The sequence below is a fragment of the Gavia stellata genome, chromosome 14, assembly GCF_030936135.1.
Source record: "Gavia stellata isolate bGavSte3 chromosome 14, bGavSte3.hap2, whole genome shotgun sequence".
In the NCBI taxonomy this organism is placed as follows: domain Eukaryota; kingdom Metazoa; phylum Chordata; class Aves; order Gaviiformes; family Gaviidae; genus Gavia; species Gavia stellata.
In genome coordinates, this window is record NC_082607.1 from 23,816,131 (window position 1) to 23,835,720 (window position 19,590).

Genomic DNA, 19,590 nt, shown 5'->3' on the forward strand with positions numbered 1-19,590 from the left:
CGGCGGGGCCGGGAGCGGGGTGAGGCGACCGGCGACATGTTCCGCTGCCGCGTGGTGGCCGCCGCGGGGGGCCTGGCGCGCGCCCTGCGCCCCCTCAGCCCCGCGCCGCGGGGCCGCGCCGCCGCAGGTGAGTCGGGGCCGGTCTGCCCCGGCGCGGGGGCGGGCGGCCCGGCGGGGCCCTGCCGCTGCGGCGGGCCTGGGTCCGGGGGGTCGCGTGGGGCGGTGGGGCCGGGGCTCCGTGAGGGTGGCGGGCGGAATCCCTGCCGCTGCCTTCCTCCCACTCGCGGGTCGGGGCGCCCCTTCCCGCGGCGCAGGGCCTGTGTGGCTGGGCGGAGCGGCGGCCCGGCCCGGCCCGGCCCGGCGGGGCCCGCCGCCCCCTCCCCGCCGGGCCGCTGCCCGGGGAGCCAGGTCGCCGTCGGGAAGGGCGGTTTTCTAAAGCTGCAGCTTGCTCGGGGGCTCTCCGCTCCCGTTAGGCAGGCAGAGGGCACCCGGACCGCGGTTCCAGCGGCGCCGGGCGCTGCCGGATTAGGAGGTAACTTGACAAAAACGCTTTTGGCGGCGAAGTCGGCGCGGGGCGTCGCTCTGCCCTCGGTGCAGCAGCGGGACGGGCTGCTCAGCTCCGCCGCCAGCCGCGTCGGAGAAGGCTTGTGGGTGAAAAGCGCTGCGGTGATGGAATGGCCCCGGGGTGCGGGGAGGGCGGAGGAGGTGCAGGTTCTCAGCGCCCGGCAATGGGAGGGAGACCTACTATGTTTTGGGAAACGGTAAGTTAGGTGGAGTTATTTAACCTATTTGTTGCCATTTGGATGCTTGTGATCGTGCTGCGGGTTGGTATCGCAAGTACGTGCGTTTAGGCAAAGAGATCAAATGGGTACAGCAGTTTGTGTGTCATCTGAGTACCGGAGGAGGTGGAAGGCACTTTCTGCGTCAGGTGGGAATATATTCAGCAGAAAAGCCCAACCACTTCTGCAAGCTTCATCTGGCCAGCTGCGTTATAAACACAGCGCTCCAAGCAATCACCGTGATTGCTCTGTTTAGAGGTATAATTGGGGCAGGCTGGAGTCTGTAATTAAACAATAGTAAAATAAAGTGTTATATAGCTGTTCAGCTAGGTGCGCTCTTTGTCTTGCTCGCGTGCTGGTAGATGCCTTCATCTGGATTGGCAAGCCTTGCTACTCCTTTTCATTTGGGATGCCCTTTGTCAGCAGAAGCCTCTTTCTGCTGGTAGTTTACCTCAGTGGAATAAGCTGTGTTGCCAAAGGGATTTTTGCTGGTATAACCATACCTACTGCTTGTCCTAATGAGGTTATGTTAGCCTCTGCTCACGCGTGGTGGAGCAAAGTGCATCTTTAGACCAGCGCCGGCCTCCAACAGAAGAGGCCTGCAGAAGGGCATAAGAGCAGCAAACACAGAGCACACGCGCATCTCTGATGTGCTCTCCCACGGATATGTGGCTTGAAGGCTCCTTCAGCTGGACATAGTCTTTCTAGCTTCCTGGTAGATGTTCCTGCTATTTGTTTGTTCAGGTACTCTTTGATCTTGCAGATGTTTTTAGTGTCCACAACTGCCTGGAGCCGTTTGTTGTGGCAGAGGATAATTCACTACAGTCACTCAGATGTGGTACTGGGCTTTTCAAACAAGTAGCTTGTTTACTTGGTTTCAGAAATCACTTGGTCGCTAAATTTCAAAATGTAACTTTGTATTGACAGTCTTTTTGTGTTTTTCTCTAACAAATTGTATTCCTTAGGCAACTTGTTGCAGCGCTGGAATGTCCCCATAAAACTGCAGATGAGCAGACAAGTGGCTAGCTCTGGTGTGCCCGGGGGCAAAGGCGATAGTTCTGTTTTTGTCCTTATTGTGGGCTTATCAACATTAGGAGCGGGTGCCTATGTAAGTAGAAAGGTAGTTCATGGAAAGAAGCTGCAATACATCTCTCCTGTCAGGCCTTTGCTGTATTTCAGCTAACTTTTCTTAGCTTTTTATCTCTGTAGCTATTTCCTCCTTCAGAAAACTTCGAGGGGAGCTAACTCAACTGGCTGGAAATTAACTTCTTGTGATAATTTTTTTTAACTGTAATTTCAGTTACCTTTTAGGTTTCTTTAGGGTAAAGGCACTCTTTTTTTACATACTATGACCAACCACAGCACTGTCTGCTGTTTCATATGTGATAATAGCATATAGTTCAGGGAGAGTTGGATGGCATATGCCTTTAATACCAAAATAAACCGTTCTTTGCCAAATCTCAATTCAGAACGTCAGTGTTTAGCTTGTGTAAGTATACCAAATCAACCCAAAACTGGTGAGCATACATTTATGTCCTACTCAAAAGATTCAAAAGGATAAAGCTTTTTAGTCCAACTTGGAGAGTAAATTGCATTCCCAGACAGCTGAAGGGTAGCAGCATTACCTGGGAGTGGAAGGGTCCTAAGTTTACATCACACAAATCTTTTGTTTCAAAATCCTTTCTCTTAGAGGATCATATTACTTAAAAGTTCTGAGTCCTGATTTTCTCCTAATGGAACTCTTCACATGCAGAAGGCTCCCGGGAAATAAAAAAAATTCAAAACAGTGTGTGGAGGAAAAGTCTTTTCCTATTCCCTTTAAATATTCTTTACTGTGCCCTGCTGTACTTTTTTTGACAAGCAAGGTAACTGAAATTGCAAAGCACATTCTGCTTTTCCCAAGATCTGTTTAATCGAGAGTCCTTAATATTCAGCTCTTTCCCTCTCTTCTCTTTCATTGCCTGTCTTCACCTACAGTTTTGCAATGTCATCATCTAAGATGCCCTTCTAGATCATTGATGTCTTCAGGTGTTCCTGGCAAAGCTGGCAGCAACCTATTGTTATACTTAATTGTAGGAGGAACAGTCACTGGCACAGGAGCTTATGTAAGATGCTTAAATAAACGTGTTTTAATTGGGTGAGAGGGTGGAGGGAGGGTACCTTTCTGTATGTCATGCTAAGTTAGCCATTTACTTTAACTAAGCCCTCTTTGTGCTCCCTGGCCTTGGATATTTAATTTCAAGGGACTTTGTCAAATAATTTAAGTTTACAAATTTGATATTCTCAAACAGTGTAGTTCTTAGTGGGAAAAATTGCCTTAGAATTAACTTTTCCACATTAAATAAATCTAAAACCAAAACTGGCCATCTTCAATTTGTAACCATCAGAAAGGCACAAATTAACACATCTATTCTGATATCAGTTACGTTGGCATACAAAAAAAGGAAATAATCAACTAAATATAAGTATGCTAGAGGAAAGAAAAGAAAACTTTGTGATTTCTTCAGAGAACAGCACTGAAATATCGCTCCGTTATCTGACAAAGTACACAGCTATGTTTCTGACTAGAAAGAACTTGGCATTGTCCTTTGGAAAAATTTATCCTGAAGATCTGATTTGATTTTTTGCATGTATATAATAGTCATTTTTTTCTAAGCGATCAGATTTAATTTGCTCTAGGCTGCCCTTCAGACTCACTTAAAAACTTTATGGTTCTGCTTCCAAAAGCAGAGGTAGTTCTGTTAACCTTGACTTCTATATGTTTAAGCAAAAGGCTTTAAAAGTACCTTTCTCTTAATTCTTTTCACTGATGAGTTCTTGTTTTCTGTTATTTTTGACATTGTTTCAGTTCCCTGGATATGCCTTTGTCTGCCTGTGCTCTTTTTCCTGCCTGGCATTAAATTCCTCAGTTCTTGTTTGAGACTATTTGCTATGATATAAAACATCTAACCGTGGAGATTGGTAAAATGCAAAATGTCTAGGGAGTAAAAGAGATTTCCGTTCCCCAAAGGAATTAACTTTTGTTCAAACATCGTTTGGATGTCATAACACTCAGTTAGCTAACAGTAAGTGGTTTGGCATCAGCTGCAGCGTTACCTGTCGTGCCTTTACATTTAGGAGGCTTTTATTTCTTGCTGGAAATGTTCCAGTTTTAATATTCTTTCACAATTCAAATTACAGTAATTGGATAGACGGTTGTGTTTCAGACTGTCTTGATAGATTTTTTTTTTCCCCCCCTTTTTATAAACAATGCAAGATGAAAGCTAATGTCGTGCACATGTGATATGGATTATTAGCAAAGCTAGGTTTTGCCTTGAAGTTGTTTGCTTCTCTCTGATTTGTTAGCTGCGACCTGCTTCCAGCAGTCTTACTGACTTTTGCTTCTCTACATTACCAAATTTTCTTGAAAGTTAATATGATGTCTTAAAAGGTGTTCTCTCCTTGTCTGTGCCACTAAATTGCATCCTCAGCACATGCAGGCTGTGCTTACACTGTATCCTAAGTTTAACAGACAAATAAACAGAAGGTCAGCATTCAGACACGGGAGTCTCTTCCAGCTGAAGGCTGTTACCTAGAACAGCCATGCTCCCGTGTCTGAAGAGGTCTGCTACTGTCAGTGATGTTACCACTGCTGACATCATGCCTGTAACATCTGGCCTAAAGCAAGCCAGTAAGGTTGTTTGCTTGTTCTGTCCAGCTGCTCCAGGCTTTTGAAGCTGGGAGTTGCTTTTTGTCTTGAATTTGTCTTCCTTTTCTGCAGCCTTGCGTTGTGCCCTGTGCCATAGCCTAGCTGGCAAATAGCCTTGGGGTTTGTTTGACTGCGTTTCCTTTGTTGTAGCTGGTTCCTCTTGAAACAAGTCTGCAGCCCAAAGGCCAAGCATCTGCAGAAAGGTTGATTGCTTGCTTATGGAAAGCAACCAGACAACTGAGATTCATCACATCATATGTAGAGCAGATCGTTTTCTGAGTTCATTCCTCTTGCAGCTATATATACATACTTTTTCCAGTGAGGAATATTTTGGTTCGTGTGCTTTAATTGAAAGCAGATGGCTGTTCTGAGCAAGCAGGATAGACAAAAGCCTGTTGGGGGGTAAAAGCAGAATGGTGCCTTGATGCTGTAAGATATACAAGGTAAATATCTCCTTGTCTGTCTCCAGTTATACAGAACATTGAGAGAAAACAAAGAGCGATTCACCAGCCGTGTCACAACAATAACTACGCGATCTCAAGAAAATGAATCATCTCCTTCCGGTGGGTACTAGTCTGCTAGTTCTAGGTTTGGGTTTGTTTTTCATAAGCTGCTGACTTGCCACCTCTAAAACAAATGGAACAGAGCCCTTCTGAAAATACAGATTAGCATAAGCTGTGCCTTCACAGAATTGTCACTTCTCCATGCATTCTGTTGTTTGTGAATTCCCATGTCTTCCCAGCATAGAAGATGGTGTTAGCTTTCCATGACCCAGAACAAGGCTCTGTTTTACAGATAATCGTGAGGATAAAGTAGGTTGTCTCTTGGGGCTCCTTTCTGCCATTTATGCCTTCTGTGATAAAAGGAGAAAAGAGTTAGCCCTGCTTCTGGCTGTTACCCTTATGCAGTCTAGCAAAGACACTGTGATTCCAAAGGGATAATATGGTCTGCCAGCACAAAATCCTTTGTGCCGTGCCACATCCCCGTCCCGTGCATAGCGGGCTGCGCATGCGCGAAGTATCATGCTTGGGCCGCGTGTAGAGGGAGGAATCGGGACAATTAGTGAGGCTCTTGACGATGCTTTGCAGGCTGTATGTGGACCACAGGTCACTCACTGAAGGGCTCTCTTAGTTTATGAGATCGCAAACTGCAGTGTCTGAACTATTGAGCCAAAGGAGGATACGTTTCGTAACAACAGTGGCTTTAGATTGTAGAAGATAGGGTGTGTTATGTCACTTTACTAGGAAACGAATAGAAAGAATATCCTGCAGACAGGAGAGAAAACCAATTGCTTTGGTTTGAGGGAGCGATAAAACATGTTCATCAGGGTTGAGGCTGGAGGACAGAGGGTGAGAGCCTAAATGCTGAAGCAGAGGTCTTGGTAAGTCTACATGTCTGGAGACTCTGTCCCTTTGTAGTGGAGAGCCTCTTAATCTTGTGGTCTCCTTGAGTGAGCCCCGAACTGCAGCTTCCTAACTGCAGTATCCTTGATAGCCTGTGCTTCGCTGAGTGAAGTCAGTGTCTTCTCTTTTCAGATACAGATGCTGCTTCTCAGGGCACAGCAGGTGAGTCTTGATGGTAATATTTAACTGACTGTTTTATTCCTATCTATGGTTTATCTGCATGTTGCTTAGAAACAGGACCTGCATGTGGGAGGAAATGCATTCTGGTAGGAACTCAAAAGTTGGTCTCCTTTCAGAATACAATTACAGAAAAAATGCCTTGGCATTTTAGGGAGCTTTCTTATCAACTGTTCACTGAATGGCCAGTGCAGAGTTTTGGTCTTGCTCACAAGTTCATTTGTCTTAAAGAGGACATGCAGCTAGATCAAACACTTTTCAGTTTGTATTTTCCAAATAATTTTGAAAATTGTTTTCTGATTTGAATGACGCCCAGGTCATATCTCTGCTCCTGGTGTTTTGAATAATCTTTTGGCTATGTCCCTCTTGCTAGCTCAGCTAACTGTCACTTACTGTAAAACCTGAATGTTGGATCTTTAGTGCGTTGTTTGGCCGGAGTAGAGGCCAAGCATGTTTTTGCTGTCCTGCATCTACTGTACAGAGAATGTCCTGATCTTATATGAAGCTTCTGAAATGGTGCATTGAATGCTGGAAATGAACTTTGTGAGTCTTTGACTTTGCAACCACTTCACCCAGCTGTGCAAATGTAACCAGCGTTCTTAAATAGATCGATTTATAAAATGAAGCTCTTTGAGAGTCTGCTGGACAAGCAGCACCTGTTCAGAGTAAGGCTTGAAACCTGTTAACAGGCTGTCCAAATAGTGGCATTTCAAGCTTGTTACGTAGGTCATTCTTACCCTTAACATGTTAAACCAGAGAAAAGTAGGTCTGTAATACAGGAGCTAAGGCCATGTGATAAAAGCTGGGCTACTGGCCTGTTCCAAAACTCTGCAATTGCCATTGAGCTCAGCTGTGCAGATCTAGCTTAGGAAAATAATTTGCTGAAATCTGACAGTTTGATTTATGCAGGGAGCCAGCTCTGAGTGAAGCAGCAGCGTGGTGCTTGGGAAGTATATTGGGGTGGAAGGGAAGGGGAGGAGAAGGTATTTGAAGGGCAATTTGCCAAAGGAAGTCTGTATGTGAAAGGCATCTGGTGACATACTCTCTTCTTTGGGGCTGGGCTGTTTTTCCCTGCTGTATTTGCAGTAAGCTGTCCAATCTGTCACCTGCAGCTCCGGGAGCTCGCCCTGAGGTCCCATCTCATGTTCCTTTCCTGCTGATCGGTGGAGGAACTGCTGCTTTTGCTGCTGCCAGATCCATTCGGGCTCGTGACCCTGGTGCCCGGGTAAGAGATGCCCTGTTCTAGAGCAGACTTCTGTGGATGACTGAATACTGTGCTTGCTTCGGAGCCTCTGTTGTATGTTTTGCCATTTGCCTGGCAGTGGTACAGCTGATGTGTTTAATGACCAATTAAAGGTGCTGATTGTGTCTGAAGATCCTGCCCTGCCCTATATGCGTCCACCTCTTTCCAAAGAACTATGGTTTTCAGATGATCCAAATGTGACAGAGACTTTGCGATTCAAACAGTGGAATGGCAAGGAGAGGAGGTATGTGTCACTTACGGGTAACAAGGACAGAGGAGAGTGTTTAATGAAAAGTTGATGATGATCAAACTGTTCTTGCGAGAGAGCCACCGCAGAGCTCTGAAGGACCGCAGTGTGCTGCGTGGACATATCACTGGGTAGATTTCTGTGTTCGTGTCTGCTATGAAGAGAGCCTTGGGGGGGTGCGTGTGTCTGTGTGCATTGTTGCTACGCTGATGGAAGAAAGGACTGAGCATTGCATGCTGTGTGCGGAGCTTGTGTGTTGTTTTGCACTGGAACAGCTGACTGACTACTGTGTGGAGTGCACAAGACTCCACGATGTAGGCTGTGGACTCGTGCAGCGTGGCTTCCCAGAGTTGCTGAGATGTTACAAACAAGTCAGTCAAGCACTAAGGAGCAGACTGAAAGGTGTGGCAGTGCTGGCAGTTGTCAAGAGGCATGCTGCTTCGCACATGAGAGTTAGCTCAGTACTTAATGCCTCTTGAATCTTGCAGTGATTCCCTCAGACATACACCACCACTGGCAGTAATCCTGTGAAATAAGTCAATAGTAAAGGTGAGAGTATAGCCTCACAGTTTAGAGCAGAGCTCCAGGGACCCTGGATCACATTTGATTCTTGTGACTTTTGTGATTAAACACTTACTGATCTAAACCCTTGAACTTGAACAGTGTGAAGACCCTAATTCTTAAAAACAGATGAATAAGAATTCTGGAGCTTGTTATGGATGCATAGAGTTGTCTTTGTATCATTGGTAATTGCTGAATAGCTGGTATCACAGAGAAAGTGGAACCCATTTGATAATGGAGCTTTTTTCAGTATATATTTCCAGCCTCCGTCATTCTATGTGCCTGTTCGTGATCTGCCTTTTGTAGAAAATGGTGGAGTAGCAGTTCTCTGTGGCAAGAAGGTGGGTACAGCACTAGCTGTTGTTCTAGCATTGTACAGTTCTTCCCAAGCAGAGCCTGTGCTCTAAGCTGAAACTAAACAACTGTAGATGGTGGTGTAGAGGGTTGGCTGAGGAGGAGAATGTGTACAAGTTTGGGAAAAGCGTATATGATGAAGCAGGGGCTATGCTAATCTGAAGGACAGCATGGGTGAAGATTGAAAACGGGAGAAGCTATAAGGAATAGTAGTGAGCTGAGGGAAGATGAGGAAGAGGGAAGGATAAGTCTAGAGTTTGGGCGTGGGACAAGGATATGTAGAGCTTAGAGACAGGGTGTGACAAAATGGGAACGAGGCTATGTATCGGTCAGAGGGTGAGGCAGGGAGAGTAGAGTGATCTGAGTAGTGGGTTATAATGTGAGCAAGAGCATTGTGCAGAAGTAGTGGGAAGGTGGAAGAGTTTATGGTGAGGCTTCTATTTGCTTCCTCAGGTTTTTTTATATGTTGCTAAAATAAGATTTCAGTGCTTGCTGCTTTTACTGCTGAACTACACTAGGTGTCTGAGTCCATTTCTTAGACTCAGATCCTGGGAAGATCAACCTGATCTATGATGTCTGCCAAAGAAGTTGTCTCAATTCCTGCTTCCAGTCTTCTCCCTTTCCCCCTCCCACCTCCCCTAAACTTAAAGGTGGGAGAATGTTACTTCCGACTTTGCTTCTCTAATCAATAGTCTGTGCAATTTAACTCGAATGGCCTACAGTGCATGAAAGCTTGAGCTCTCCTGCTTGTTTAATTTTGCAGGTTGTGCATATGGATGTTAGAGGCAACATAGTGAAACTCAGTGATGGTACCCAGATATCCTACGACAAATGTCTAATTGCCACTGGTAAGTTTTTGGGATTTTTTTCTTTGTCTTGTGCCAGGCTTTTTATTTCAGTGGCATTTATCTGACAAGGAAGTTTCTGCAGTATGCGCTAAACACTTGGTAGAGCAGTCATGTGAAGGACAGTCATACAGGCAACCATGCCATTGGGCTTTTCACCTGCCTCGCATCAGCCAGCTTCTCTGGGATGTTCAAAGTTTTGCCCTGGGAAAATCAGCAGGGAAGGAGGAAAAAGTGACTTCCCTAGCAACACAGTAAAGGAACCCCTGTACAGGTCAGCCTCTTCAAATCCTGCCTGTAGCAGTACCAAGCAGAACAACCAGCTCTTGCTTGGGCAGAGCACTGCTCTAGCATCTAACCCTAGCAGTTCTGTAGCCCTCTGTGGTTGAAGTGGAACTGGCTGTCTCCAGTCAGTGAAGCAAGGTGTATAGCATTAGATATTTTTTTCCCTTGGGTGACTGTTGGCTCACCTACTGCTCACACAGAAGGTCTTTCAGGTTAAAAACAGCAACAGGGAATAGAGCATATAGTAACAGTTTGGAAAGCACAGTCCCGATTAAAGATAGCTTCGCATTGTCTGGATAGCCAATGACATGGCCATGGTATCATTAGTGTCTCTCTCTCTCTCTCTCTCTCTCTCTCCTCTTGTCCTCAGGTGGTTCCCCAAGGAACCTACCCGTCATTGAAAGAGCAGGAAAAGATGTACAGCAAAGGCTGACACTGTTCCGAAAGGTAATCTCCAGGTGCTGCTAGTCCTGGGGTGAGGTTAAAAAAATCAGAGCCACTACCACTATTTTCAGCTTTTTAACTCTTCTGCTTTGGGTCCAGAACAGCCTTGCCTTGGCAGCTGCTTCCCTCAGCTGGTAACCAGGAGTCCATTTGCTATTTATTCCTTTTCCCCAGGCAGGTAAACAGGGTAGAGTTGACTAGACCACTCATCTGCTTGCCTCAGGCCCAAGGACTGTAATAATGTGTGAATTTTTTTTTTTTGTTTGTTGTGTTTTTTAGTTTCCCTCCTGTATGACTTCCCTCCTGCACCTTGCAGGCCTTTTAAAAACATAAGCAATGTAAGCTCTGCAAGTCAGCTTGGGCTGTAAGCAGTGTGTGCCTTCAGGACCATGAGTAGACACAGGAAGCTAGCTTAGTACTCCAGCCTGATACCCCTCTTCGGGGTGAGGTGCCTTTGGCCTGAGACAGCACGGAGACTGCTCTCATGCTCTGAAATTTTAGCTGAGTAAAAAGTTGAGTGTTCATGTTAGCTCTTGGATTGGCTTAAATAGTTTTCTGATGAACTAATAAACTGATATCCATGCCTTCTTCGTGACATTTTTCACCTTCATCTTGTGCCTTGGGACAAGGTGAATAAAAGACATGGAAGTTGGTCAATGGTCTGTTTTTTGCTGTGGAGTTGATTTTTGTTGACAAACTCCACTTTTCTTGAAAACACAGGATTTAGAACAGGCATGTGACCTTCTCCTTAGTCTAGTTCAGGGAATGAATCAGGACTAAGAAGCCATATGGGAACTTCTGCTCTATGCTGGACTTCCCCTAAGGTCTGGTCTGCTCAACTGTGGGAAGGGAAGCATGGATGACGTGAGCTGTGGCATCCTTGTAGTACTGTATGTGCTGTAGTACATTTGCATCTAGAAATTTCATTGTAATTGCTTTTGAAAGTTAGAGGAAAATGCAGGAATCTGAGATTGCCGGTGCAGGGAAAAGCTTGCACAGACATTAGGAAGCCAGAGTTTTTTCTGTGCAACAGGCAAACAGGAGAAAGGAGAAACATCTTTCCCTTTCTAAGCTGGGGAGAGAGTTGCTCTTATTTCAAAGGGAGAAATTGGAGAAAAATATCTTCTGCTGCCATTCCTATTTGAAGGTATTTGAAATGGGAATAAATCTTCTTTCAGATTGAGGACTTCAAAAGTCTGGAGAAGATTTCAAGAGAAGTCAAGTCCATCACAATTATTGGTGGTGGTTTTCTCGGCAGTGAGCTGGCCTGTGCTCTGGGGAGAAGAGGTAAGTGTGCTTCTGCAGGCAGCTTGTCTTCAGCTGGCACCTTGAGAGGAGTGATAGACATTGAATGTAAGCAGCCTGACATTATAAACTTCCTTTTCATTCCCTGACTGCTGAGTTTTCACACGGACTTGTAGTTTGCCTGGAATAACCTTAATGCACATGTGTTTTGTTGCCTATATGGCCTGACCTGGTTTTCCATTTTCTCTCTCATTAGCTGTCAAGCAGCCCCTGACCACAAAGTTTTTTCTAAGTTGGGCTCCCTGGAACCTCTGCAGGCCAGTGCATGTTGCAAAGTCATTCCACCCTGTAAAAAGTTATATTTGCTCTCTCAATGCTAAAAGCCACCCTAAAACTATTATTTCAGAGAGGTTGTGAACAACTGGATTCTTACTGTCAAGTGCGTGCAGCTTTTTGAGTAGTGTCTTTATGGCAATTTTTCTAATAAGGGAAGTTTTCTCCAAAATACCAAGCATTTTACTGAGAAGTCTGCTGTCTGTTATTCTAGAGTTTGCAGGTGTATGCGATACAGTGGCCAGTCACTTTGTGACTCCTGTGGAAAATCTGGGAGCCAGAATTCCCAGTTTTGGAAACTTCCATCAAGCTCTTTGCATAAAGTAAAGCATATGCTTGTGTCCTAAAGTCTGTGCTGCTGCTCTTTACCCGTGGGTTATAAGAAGCCGGCTCTTTGCTTTCCTTTCAGCACGAACCAGAGGCCTGGAAGTGATTCAGCTGTTTCCGGAGAACGGCAATATGGGCAAGGTCTTGCCTGAATATCTGAGCAACTGGACCACAGAGAAAGTCAGAAGAGGTGAAGCTGCACTTCAGTGCTCCTCCTCTGCGAGTGGCAGAGCTGTGGTGTTTAGGCCAGTGGCTGTTGTGTAGCTCTTCCTTGGGAAATGCAGCTCTCTGCTTGTTTTGTCAGAGGAGCCTCAGGAAGACTGGGACCCTGGCAAGGTGCCCCAGGTGCAGAACAGAAGTTGCAGTTCAGGCAGCTTGGGTCGTGCCGAGCTGCAATGAATCTCTGTCGTCTTAGCAGTTCCTCTGGGAAAGCCAAGCAAGTATGCATGCTGATGCCAGTGAGATTTTCCTTCTGGCTGTTCCTACACAGAATGATCCCTGCTACCACACTTAGGAGTTACTTTAACGGCCTCTGTAATCTGGAACCAAAGTTGTCTTACGATAACTGCCTGTTCTCCTCTTCTGAGTTGCTCTAGCCTCAGATAACTTTACTTCTTACAGCCTAATGCAGTCAGCCTAGAGTCACTTTGAGAAGAAGGGTTGTGTAGCCCCGTGCCTTATGCGTACACCTTTGTAAGGCCAGCTGCTGTAGTGTTTAGCTGATAAAATTGGTATGATCTGAGGTACCTTTTTTCCATTTGCTATATTAAGTGCAGAATATATTCCTGTGCATTGGTAAGTGGAATGGGGGTAGAGGGAGGAGGGATATAGTTGGGGCTGCAGATTGCAGGGCCTGATAACCCACAGGTCTGAGTTAGTTTCTGTTGTTTATGCAAGCTGCCTTGTCGGACCTCTGTGTCTGGCTGTGACAGAGCAATAGGTAATTGAATACCCTTAGTGCCTGAAAACCTGTCCGGGGGAGGTTCTTTTGGATGTGACCTTCTCATCGTATGAGGCATGGACTTTTGATTGCCATTTAAGTAGCTCTTGCAAACTTTTTAGCTGGGTTTCTTTCTCCTCAGGCTTCACTCAAAACTGTACTGGCACATGCAGCAAAGATAAGGTGGTCTCTCCCTTGGTTCCTAACCTGGCCCCTGCTCTGCCTGCATCTGTTTGTACCAAAGGTGCCTGCTTCAGCCGAAATCTGTCTACCCCTGAGCAAGCAGTTACATTTCCTATGTTTGTTTGCAGAGGGTGTTAATGTCATGCCTAACGCTGTGGTCAAGTCTGTCTCTGTCTGTGGCAATCGACTGATGATTAAACTGAAAGATGGCCGAAAGGTAAATATAAAAGCATGGAGAAGGTAAAGTTTGCAGGGGCATTGAGAGAATTAAGATAATAATTGTGAATTCCCAAACAGGTGGAGACTGATCATATTGTGGCTGCAGTAGGGCTGGAGCCTAATGTGGAATTAGCTAAGTCAGCTGGGCTGGAGGTGGACTCTGACTTTGGAGGGTTCAGGGTGAATGCGGAGCTGCAGGCACGCTCCAATATCTGGGTGGTGAGTATGTGCAGAGGAGTTTTCTGTCTGCTGGTTCTGCTGATGCAATCAGAATACACAGAGTTAAGGGGCCTGGCATACCTCGATTAGGTGAATGGGGCAAAAAATAGCAAGTAATGAGACCAATTGTAGTGCAGATCCTGCTGGCAGCCATGGAGTCTGTTCATGCACCACAGCACACTTTGTTGCTGTGGTAACGACTGTGTGAATTTTTGAATATTTATGCTGTGTAAGAGGAGTTGGGGTAACCTAAAGATAGCGCGGATTACTCTATTGCGTAAGAGTCCCTCTGGTGGGAGTAGAGACTTTGATTCCTCTGGAAAAACATACCTGATGCTGTCTTACTTTTCCGAAGATTGGTGAAAAATGCTGAGAAATTGGGACTTACCTAGCCTGGGGAGTGGGATAAGGTGGTGGTGGTGGTGGTTGGGGTTTGTCAGAAAAACTCGGTTAATAGTTCCACTTTGTTCTCTTCCCAATGCCTTTTTCGTTTGTGCATTAATTTAAGCTTTCGATCTCAATGTTCAGTCCTCACTGAATGATTCTTTTTAAGGCCGGGGATGCTGCCTGCTTCTATGATATCAAACTAGGTAGGAGACGTGTGGAACACCATGATCATGCTGTTGTGAGTGGAAGACTAGCTGGAGAAAACATGACAGGAGCTGCGAAGCCCTACTGGCATCAGTCCATGTTCTGGTAACATTGATTTCTTCTTTCAATATTTCTTACTTGGCCATGTTGTAGGAGCTATGACAAGACACACCTTATAAAGGTTTCTGTTTCCTGAGCGTAGTGAAACTACTTCAGCAAATACCTTGTATAGCTTCTTGTTCCCAGAAGCTCAGGGGAATGGGTGGGTGTTTGAGCATTTGCTGCTCTGCCCTGACCTCTCTGAAATGTTTTTCCTTCCTGCAGATCCCAGTTTCTCCCTGAATGAATCCCATTCTGCAAAGCAAGTAGCAATAAAAAGCAGCCCTTTCCTCAGAGCGGGCTAATTTACAGGTTGAACTTAGCAGCAGCTTTTCTGTTACAATTATCTGAAGTTCCCCAGGACAGTGGGTTGGTTTCAGTTGTGTCGCACCTTTGCTGATTAGCTGAACTGATGCTTTAGTAGCAACGCATCACTACATCCAGGAGTGTACGTGAAAGTTTGTTGTTTTCCAGAGAGAGGTATGGAGAAAATGGGCAGTTCTGTTGTATCTTTTTAAAGTTCTTTTTAAAACAAAACACACAAAAACCCAAACAAACAAAAAATAACGCAAAAAAAATTAATGCTAAAGCCTATTAGCTCAAGATCAGAAATTTAAAGTTAGCAGGAGTTTAAATACAGGGAAGGGAGTTTTACTTTTCTTGGAGAAATCCCCTCAAAAATAGCTGTGACTTGCTGTCATTTACCTGAACACTTGGTCTGTACTGCATGGACTCTAGACCCAGAAGAGTTTCTCACTTCACTTTTAAACAAGGACACGGAAGCATCCATTTCAATTGTGTGTCTGTCTTCTGGATACTCTGACCGTGACACAGATGTGGGCATTTGGGGGACTGTGAGTTGCAGTCTTCTGTTTTGTTGACAGGTGGTAACTCGGGGAGTTTGCCAGCCCTCACTGAGTGAGACTTCCTTCTCCTGTGCTAAAAAGCTGGCAAATAGCAAGAACTCCTCTTGCATTTTTTTCAGGATGTTCAGGATCCCTCCAGAGTTCTGACTTACCCACTGCTGGGTGCCTACTCTGGTTAGCTGGCATATTATTGGTATTCCTTTCAGTAATCCCAGTCTGTGCTGGAGGATTCTGGCCAGATCGGTAGTGATGTACATACAGAGATACCCAAATTCTTTTGTGGGATGCATTTATTTCCTCAGCATAGCTGTGAACACTTTTGACACATTGTACTTACTGGGCCCCAAACCACAGTTGCGCTGACTCCTGTAAACACCCCAGTTCAAATTCAGCTGGTGCCTACTTCAAGGAGGTGTTATAGCAATGTGTTTTTCTCTTTAATATTCCTTAAATAGTCTCCCCGAAATATACACTAAATAAGTGTCTGTGCTGCAAAGTCTAGTGCTTATAACTCAGCATTGTCAGAAGTTTGGTCAATTGATCTTATCAGGACCTGGAGGAACACTTGCTTCTGCCCCAAGTCTGTCTCCTAGTCACATTGTTCTAAGCGAGCAATATAGAAGATTTTTGCAAGTACCTACTAACTGCGTCCCGATACTCACATTTGAATGCTGAGGTCCGATGTGTGACTTTCTAAAGGGTCGAGATAGATGCAGTTCTTGGAAGCCACCCAGCTTCCTTCAAGGGAGCAGGCTTTAAGTATTTTAAGTTTTTGTTCATTTAACTGGTTTCTTGTGAAACTGATGGCCTTAGACTCGCTGTGTCTTGAGTCCTTGTTCCACACTAGCGTATGCGGAAAAGAATAACGTGTGTCAGTCAGCCTGCGTACCATGATCTCTCGCACAACGCTGTCATTAAGGATTTGGGGCTGGGTGGAATTGCCTTGTATTTGTCTCACTAATGCTACAAATTTTTTTTTCTTCCTCCACTTCATTCCTAGGAGCGATCTGGGCCCTAATGTAGGGTACGAAGCCATTGGCCTTGTTGACAGTAGTTTGCCAACAGTAGGAGTCTTCGCTAAAGCAACAGCAAAAGACACACCGAAAAGTGCAACGGAGCAATCAGGTAGGGCTGTGGTCATGCTTGGGAGCTGTCTGCATGCGTGAAGGTTTTTGTGTCTCGCTCCATGTGGTGGCCACAGAGTCAGTCTGATCTCACTGTAGAGCACTGGGAGACATCAATCTGTTCGCTTCTTTTCTACACCAAGCTTTAAAGGCTGATTTTGATATTAAAATGTGATAAAAACACAACATTCCTCCAAGAAGACGTCATGTAACTCATTTACCAAAATTAGAACTTTTTTTCCCAGTGAAGCTTAATTTCCTCCATAGCAATAAAATGATCAGGTTTTGCACAAAAGAGGTTCTGTGGATCTAAGCATATTTATTTTGTATATGCTGCCTGGAAGAATTAGGCTGTTCTGTCGTTTATATTTGGTGATGGAAGTTGGAAATTGTCAGTGTTGTGCTTCGTGTTAGGATTGTTTCATTCTCGTGTTATTGAAACTGAACTTTTGCTGGACGCAACTCAAAGAAAAACACCTCCTCAGTCTCTTGCAGAACCCTGCTTTTTAGTCTGCTTTCACCATCACAGGCAAATAGCTGCTGCTTTTTTTGCACTGGATGTTTGATATCTCCTGTCTTTGTGTTAGGGACGGGTATTCGATCGGAGAGTGAAACAGAAGCCGAAGCCTCCGAAGTTCACATTTCTCCAAGCCTTTCGCCAGCGCCTCAAGTTCCAAAGCAAGGAGAAGATTATGGCAAAGGTGTCATTTTCTACCTCAGGGATAAAGTTGTGGTAGGAATCGTATTATGGAACATCTTCAACAGGATGCCTATTGCTCGAAAGGTCAGTACAGTACTAGTATGCTGAACAGTGAGGCTTGCTTAGATTGGGGATTTTCTTGTGGAAAAATCAATCTACCAATTTAAAATGAGAATAAATAAATGCAGGTGCTCTGTCTGGAGCAGAGCTGTGCAATGTCCAATGGTAGCCCCGTCTCAGGTGAATTATGGGAGATGTGCTTGTGCTTCTCTGCATGTTTGTTCAAAATTCTTACAGAAACAACTTGAATCAGGTTTATGCTTCAAGCCTTGCCTTGGCATGGCTGAAATTTCAGGTCTGTAATAAGTACAGGCAAGAATAACGTGCGACTGAGCATCAGAGTGAAATGTCCTATTTTTGTGCCACTTAGTGTAATGTACAGTTGTCTAAAACAGTTTTAAACATCTATAATCCTCGATAGACAGCCACAAAAAGTCAGGGTTAGAAGCAGCCTTGAGTAGGTGCTTAGTCTGTCTCCATCCTGCAAGGTAAGATCAGCTATGCTTAGGTCATTTTCTAAAATCTTGGGAGAATTTCAGTAGTTTAAACTATGAGTGATTCCACACTATCCCCAGGTGATATGTCCCAAAATGAATTATTCTTAATGTTGGAAGTTTCCGTTGGTATCTAATCTGAAGCTTTCATGATGCAGTTTAAACCTATTACTTCTCCCATCCCCATGAAAGAGAGATCCTTTCCTTCCTTCTCTTAGCAGCCCTTCCTCTAAATCAAAGAGCCAAGTATGTACGGGATCCTTGGCCTTGTAGTCTCGTTGTCTAAAAGATAGGTTTGCAAGTTTAAGCCAGTTATGCTGGCTGCTCCTGTAAGTCAATGCAAAGAGACTGGCTCATCTTCTCAGAGTTGAGATGAATCGCTTCTTGAAGAGACTTGTTCTCCCCAGCTGTAAAGGGAAACCCAGACAACAGAAACAAATCCTACAGGGACAGTGAGGTTGGTTTTAACTCCAGCCATTCCTGTAGGCAGATAATGCTACATTTAAGACACCCATATAAATTTGGCTGTAGTAAGTACTGTTGTCGTGTTGTGGACTGCCTAAGTCGGTGAGTTGTCATCAGCAGAGCTTCAGACAGGATCTGAGAAATTCATCATATTGACCACGTACAGTCTTGCAGCACGGGTTGTTTATAGTATGTGCAGGTTTTAATGTGTTCTTCCTCCCTTCAGATCATCAAAGATGGGGAGGAACATGATGATCTCAACGAAGTAGCAAAGCTTTTCAACATCCACGAAGACTAAACTCGAGAATGGGAACACCGCAATAGGAGTGAGTAGGTCAGCAGGGGCCACTGGCTGTGTGTACCCCTTGATCTCAGACAGTTTACTCTGAGTACTCGTGAATATTTCCTGTCACTTAGAGTCCTAATGTTTGCACCAATAAAGTCAGATTGTTCTAAGTTAAATGCCTTCTTCCTGTGTGTTGCTCACTTCGAAAGGAGAGTATGCTGCCCGCTGTTGTCAGTTTTTCCCTTGCATCAACCATGGAGAAGCCTGCAGAGCTGCCTCTTTTCTTGCAGCACTTCCCAGCTGGTGAGCTTGCAGTCCCGCGGGCTACCTGCGTGAAGAGCTGCGCTCTTGCAGCAAGCGCTGCCTGTGTCAGAAAAGTACATCCCAGCGGGGTGACGTAATACGTGATGCAGTGGCTCCCATGTAAGCTTGCATTTGAAGCCAGGTGTGTGCTCCAGCCTGGTGACCAGTACAACATGGGTTATGGAAGGGATGAGAAGGATAAGGAGAGAGGCTTAGAGTCGCTAAGGCAATAGATAAGGGACTAAATTATGAGAGCGATGGAGGAGGTGTGCTAATGGAGGGTGGGAGAGCAGAGGCTGAAGTAGGTGGGGGGAACCAGTCACTGGTGGTGCCGGACATGGGGTGTGTGGGGCACCTGCCACAGCCCCACAGCCTATGCCGCAGCTCTGCAGGAGATATCCTGGGGCCTCCGGAGTGACATCCTGGGCAAGGTTTTCACTGGGAGCCGGGGACCGAGCCAGCAGCCGGAGGCACAGTGGGACTGGACACACAGCCCTGGTGGTCGCTGTGGAGACGCCCAGGCCCGTGACCGGGCCTGCAGGCCTCCCCTGCCTTTCTCTACGTGGGCAGCGGAGCACCCCCAGGCCTGGGGGCCCTGTGTGGGAGCAAGGCCTGGGGACAAGGCCCAGGGCGGCGGCACCCGGAGCGGCTGAATGCACCCAGGACGGAGCTCGGCAGAGGCCGCGGGCACCGGGGGTACGTGGGAGGTGTCGGCTCGGGCCTGCCGGAGCCTCTGTGAGGGGAGAGCAGGGGCTGCCCCGTGCCGGTCCCAGCCGGTAACGGGCGCGGGCGTCTCCACAGCGACCGCCAGGGCTTTGTGATGCGGGGGCCTCATCGTGCCCAGAGGCCATTGTGACGGGGGTCCCCGCGATGACCGTGGGGGCATTTAAGGAGCGAGAGCCCTGGGGTGCCCACTCCCAGGAGAGCACCTCCCTCAGGAGGCAGCATCTCCCCTGGGTGCCCATGGCAGGTCTACGGCAGAGGACGCCGAAGATGCCCATGGATGAGGAGGCGAGAGCCCACCCCCAGTCCGCCGACAGGCCGCAGAGCCGGCAGAGGAGGCGCCAGGTGAGGGACGGGGCAGGAGGGAGAGGCCGGTGGTGGGACAGG

The 19,590-nt window shown here is 46.2% G+C and overlaps 1 protein-coding gene across 1 annotated transcript; it reads left to right on the forward strand.

Moving 5' to 3' along the window:
- Positions 1-36: 36 nt before the first annotated feature.
- Positions 37-18,347, forward strand: AIFM1 (apoptosis inducing factor mitochondria associated 1). Its single transcript, XM_059824596.1, has 17 exons — positions 37-127; positions 2,757-2,884; positions 4,937-5,030; positions 6,003-6,032; positions 7,160-7,272; positions 7,404-7,534; positions 8,349-8,439; positions 9,216-9,300; positions 9,953-10,029; positions 11,205-11,313; positions 12,014-12,121; positions 13,183-13,271; positions 13,352-13,492; positions 14,046-14,188; positions 16,049-16,173; positions 16,760-16,956; positions 18,118-18,347. The coding sequence occupies exons 1-17, from the start codon at positions 37-39 to the stop codon at positions 18,187-18,189; spliced, it is 1,824 nt and encodes a 607-aa protein (XP_059680579.1). The 3' UTR covers positions 18,190-18,347.
- Positions 18,348-19,590: the final 1,243 nt, after the last annotated feature.

Bases quoted from the DNA above. Each gene is read 5' to 3' on its own strand.
- AIFM1 (XM_059824596.1), top strand. From the start codon at position 37: ATGTTCCGCTGCCGCGTGGTGGCCGCCGCGGGGGGCCTGGCGCGCGCC. The intron at 9,301-9,952 runs GTAAGTTTTTGG...TCTTGTCCTCAG, and splicing joins CAAATGTCTAATTGCCACTG to GTGGTTCCCCAAGGAACCTA. The intron at 11,314-12,013 runs GTAAGTGTGCTT...CTTTCCTTTCAG, and splicing joins CTGTGCTCTGGGGAGAAGAG to CACGAACCAGAGGCCTGGAA.